General features: G+C 37.7%; 1 protein-coding gene across 1 annotated transcript; it reads left to right on the top strand.

Moving 5' to 3' along the window:
• Window positions 1–2,376: 2,376 nt before the first annotated feature.
• LOC131541895 (ubiquitin-conjugating enzyme E2 A-like) lies at window positions 2,377–4,624 on the top strand. The gene is made up of 6 exons (XM_058777904.1): window positions 2,377–2,612; window positions 2,894–2,974; window positions 3,222–3,247; window positions 3,340–3,429; window positions 4,312–4,400; window positions 4,488–4,624. Exons 1-6 carry the CDS (start codon window positions 2,569–2,571, stop codon window positions 4,614–4,616), a joined length of 459 nt encoding a protein of 152 aa, XP_058633887.1. The 5' UTR covers window positions 2,377–2,568; the 3' UTR covers window positions 4,617–4,624.
• Window positions 4,625–5,188: the final 564 nt, after the last annotated feature.

Here is a 5,188-nt window from a genome sequence, read left to right as displayed (position 1 = left end):
ATTGCCACCTGAAGACAGTTCTCCTATACAGCAGGCTATAGCTGAATCTTAAGTAAAGATGTATTAATGTCTATGTTCATTTTGAAAGTAAAAGTGTAAATTTCTCTTTTTTTCTTACATCATCTTCAGTGCACTTTGGCATTGACCCTCAATTCATCACTGTCATTAATTTTGTACATAATGCACTCAGACTTCTAAAAATCAACCATTATCAAAATTAGAACCTTATTACTCAATTGCTGTACATATGACTGTATTATACATACACGCATATATATACAGTGCCCTCCAACAGTATTGGAACCGTAAAGACAAAATTGCTCTGTTGGCTGTGGAGTCAAGACATTTACAAATATGATTAAAAGATGAATACGAGACAAAACTACACAATGTCACATTTTATTATTGGGTGATTCAACACATATGTTTTACCAGCTAAGAAGTTCAGCATTTTTAGAGTTTCATCCCTCTATCTGATGTGAGCATAAGTATTGGAACAGTTGCCTCACAGGTCTTTCTAAGTGATCAGCTGTGTCCTGTTGCATTAATTCTTCAGATATTAAAAGCAAGGAATGTGTCATATCAGTTATATCCATTAATTCTGCATGATGACACACACACAAACCAGGATGAAGATGAGGGAGCTGACTTTGAGAGAAAAGCAAGCAATTTGGATGCTAAAAGAAAAGAGGAGGTCAATTAGAGCTATAGCAAAAACAAAGGGCATGGAGAAATCAAGAGTTTGGAAACCACCAGCAACCAATAACTACCTGATCGGCTGAGAAAACAACAGTAGTTGATGACAGACAAATCATAAAAGCTGTGAAAATGAATCCTAAAAGACGTGTCTGTAAAATCACCAACAACTTCCAGAAAGCTGGGGTGATGCTCTGACAATTTACTGTCCTCAGGAGACTTTGACACAGAATTACAGATGCTACACAGCAAGATACAAACCTCTGACCAGCTCCAAAAATAGAAAGGCAAGATTAGAGTTTGCAAAAAAGCACAAAGGTGAGCCAGAAGAGTTTTGGAACTGTGTTTATGGACCGATGAGACAAAGATGTCTCAGAAAGCAAAAATGTGGAGAAAAAAAAGGGAACTGCAATGATCCCAAGCATACAGCCTCATCTGTAAAGCATGGTGGAGGGGGTGTCATGGCATGGGCATGCATGGCTGCCTCTGGAACAGGCCCTCTCAACTTTACTGATGACTTAATGTATGATGACAGTAGCAGAATGAATTTGGAAGAGTACAAAACCATCTTGCCTACCAATATTCAAGAAAATACCACCAGATTCATTGGGAAGTGCTTCATAGTGCATCAGGACAATGACCCAAAACACCCTGCCAGTTCAGTCAAGGAATTTATAAGGGCAAAGAAATGGAAAGTCTTAGATTGCCCAAGTCAATCTCCAGATTTAAATCCCATTGAACATGAATTTCACCAGCTGAAGAGGAGAGTAAAGGCAGAAACTCCCCAAAACAAGCAACAATTGGAATTGGCTGCATTAAAGGCTGGGAAAAGTATTTCAAAGGATGAGACCAAGAGTCTGGTGATGTCTATGGGTCACAGACTCACTGCTGTGATAGTGCGCAAGGGATCTGCAACTAAATAATAACTTTATATCTGTCTTATGTTCAACTGTCCCAATACTTATGCTCACATCAGAGTGGGATGAACTCAAAAAGTGCTGTTCTTTTTATTTGGTAAAACATATGTGTGTTGAAACGGCTAATAATACAATGTGACATTCTGTAGTTTTGTCTCAAATTCACCTTTTCATCATATTTGCAAATGTCTTGACTCCACAGCCAACAGAACAATATTGTCTTCACTGTTCCAATACTTTTGAGGGCACTGTATACACACACACATATATATATATATATATATATATATATATATATATATATATATATATATACACACACACACACACACACACACACACACACATAGTGCAGGGTATATGCATACATTTTAAAAGTTACTTTGTTTTGAAATCCATCATGCCATGTCTGAAATAAAGACAGGTCGTGGTGCACAACAAAAGATGAAATTTGATTAGCAAACTGTGGATGTTGATAGGCCCACCTCGGTCTCCTGTCTCACGTGTTTGGACACACGGGTGTCACCTGTCTTCTGCGTCGACCTTTACTGCGAGGCCTAAACGTCATTAGCGCTCCGCCTGTAACACATGGATCTTCGAGTTAATGCCTCGAAAAGGGGGTGGGGTCAGCATTCTTAACCCATCTAACTGCTATGATATACTAAATACAACAGCATACATATATTGAATTAAATCACGAATATTACATTTGTAGATCATTTAAATGGTACGAGTTATTTTTAATGGCAATCTACATTATTAACTTAGTTCCAAATATGGTTAATAATTTTCCACCCCCGCGCGTATGACAGTGGTATCGTCTGTATTCCGTGTAGAAATCCTCCAAGCAGAGCCGAAAAGCAAATTTCGAGTCGAGGACCTTTCGAGAGAAGGGAAAATATTATTGTAAATTATACAACGGGAATTTATATCCGACTCTTGTACAGTTTTAGCAATGTCTACTCCAGCACGAAGGCGACTCATGAGAGATTTTAAAAGGTGAAGCATGAATATATATATATATACATATATACGAGGAGCTGTTGTTTACTGAGCCCGGATGTACCTTAAAAAGACCTGAACGTGAAGAAACCTTTAGAAGGGAACTATTTTGATTGCAGGAAATGTAAAAAAGCTCTTTGTCATATCGGCCAGTTTTCATTTGAGTAAAACTGCTGATCTGTTAAATGTATTTTAAAAGGAAAGTTATTTGTTTAGTTTATTTGGACCTTTCGAAATCTAATCTGGCTCCTTTATTTGTTTTGAAACAAACACACCAGACTTCAAGAGGATCCTCCAGCTGGTGTTAGCGGTGCTCCGTCAGAAAATAATATCATGGTATGGAATGCAGTGATATTTGGGTAAGTACTTGTGAGCAGGTTTGTGCTGTGGACTAAACCAAGTTTAGCATCTTTCCAGGTTCGCGTTTCTTTATTCTGAAACCCGAGCATTTTGTCAAATATTCATTTGGCATAAAACCGTCCTTTGGTACTTGTCTTGACTAGTCTACCGGTGTGTTTTCAAGCACTGAAACTAAAAGCAAGAGCTGACGTGGTGGCATTATTGTGGTTATCCAAATGTGACCACTTTTCATTCTTGTTTTCACAGGCCAGAAGGAACTCCCTTTGAAGATGGTAAATATAAACATTACTTCTTGAGGTCCATAAGTTCTAGTAATTTAAGAGATGTATTTTGTATTCATGCTCTAAACCTGTTTTTGTTATAGGTACATTCAAACTGACTGTAGAATTCACAGAAGAATACCCAAATAAACCACCCACAGTCAGATTCATCTCAAAAATGTTTCATCCTAATGGTAAGATTTAGTTTTTTGTTTGTCATTCACAACCATTAATATGGCATTTTTATAGCATATGGCATTCTTGACATGACTTAAGGAAATAGTTCAACCCAAAATGAATATTTGCTGAAAATGTACTCCCCCTCGAGCCATCCAAGATGTAGATGAAATTGTTTCTTCTAGGAAAAGATATGGATAAATTGAGCATTACATCACTTGCTAACCAGTAGATCCCCTGCAGTGAATGGATGCCGTCAGAATGACTGTTCAGGCAAGCTGATAAAAACCCACAATAATCCACGTGTCCAGTCCATAAATTAATGTCTTTTCTTTTGAAGTGAATAGTTGTGTGTTTGTAAGAAACAAATCCATCATAAAGTTGTTTTACCTTCAAACCTTTGCTTCTGGCCAAAATATCAGTCCTTTATCGATAATATGGCTTCCTCCAGTGGAACAAGTTGCCTCATCTGAATCAGGAGAGAAATATGCACAGATCAAGTACAGTTTACAAGAAAAAAACAGTTCTATATAAACATGTTGGTCGATTTTGACATGAAAGGACAACAGGGGATGGACTTCTTCACTCGAGGAAACATTAGTATGAATTATGGACTTGTTTTAGTCGGAGGCAGTAGTTTGAAGTTAACACCTTGACATATTTGTTTCTTACAAGCACACAGCTGTTCACTTCATAGACTGGATGTGCATTATATTTTTATGAACTGTTCTGACTCTCATTCTGATGGCACCCATTCACTGCAGAGGATCCAAGTGATGTCAAAAAAATTTCTCCAAATGTGTTCCTATTAAGAAACATAATAAAGTATATTAAGCAAATGTTCATTTTTGGGTGAACTATTCCATTAACAACACCTTTCTCTTTCAATGATATTATAGTATATGCAGATGGAAGCATATGTCTTGACATCCTACAAAATCGTTGGAGTCCAACTTATGATGTGTCATCAATTCTTACCTCAATCCAGGTGAAATATTGCTTTTTACCATTATAAGTATAAAAGTAAATCAGAACACAGCTTGACCAGCTTGTTTTCCTGTTGGTTTTCCCCCAGTCTTTGCTTGATGAACCAAACCCTAACAGTCCAGCTAACAGCCAAGCAGCTCAACTTTACCAGGAGAACAAACGGGAGTATGAGAAGCGTGTGTCGGCTATTGTTGAGCAGAGCTGGAGGGACAGCTGACCATACACTGCAGAGCACAGAACTTTGTGTGATTATAGTTTAGTTGAGTGAATTGTGAGGAAGTTTTTTCACTTTTCCACCCCTCCCCTGTCTCACACACCACTCTCATACCGTTCTAATGCACTTTAATCAAAATCCATCCTTTTTCACTTGGAGAACTTGTGCTCAGCCAATATCGCCTGGTCATTTTCTGTTAAAAAAGTGACAGACATGGTGTCAGCCTAGAAACCTGGACTATATGATGATATATCCAAGGGCCATTTTTTCCCCCAAGAAAAACCAAACTCAATGGACATGGTGCCAGCCTGCCATCCTTGAACTATCCATGCCCCAATTGGAACTGATGTGATCCTGTTATGCTGTTTTTGTGTGTGTTCTGTTACATGCCTGAAAGTGTGTGTTCTTTTTACTATTCCATGTGTTATTGATTGCCTCGTGAACTATATTATAATAATACACATTGAATTTCGTGTATAGGATTTGAGTATGATCAGTCTGTTGTCTTTTTGTTTGTTTTAATGTGGTCAAGAAAAAAAAAAATTCATCAAAACGAGAATGGTAATTTTTAACCA

The sequence above is a fragment of the Onychostoma macrolepis genome, chromosome 01 (genome assembly GCF_012432095.1).
Source record: "Onychostoma macrolepis isolate SWU-2019 chromosome 01, ASM1243209v1, whole genome shotgun sequence".
NCBI classification, from domain to species: domain Eukaryota; kingdom Metazoa; phylum Chordata; class Actinopteri; order Cypriniformes; family Cyprinidae; genus Onychostoma; species Onychostoma macrolepis.
Note: the sequence above shows the minus strand (reverse complement) of the source record. Positions and strands in the feature narration are given on the sequence as shown.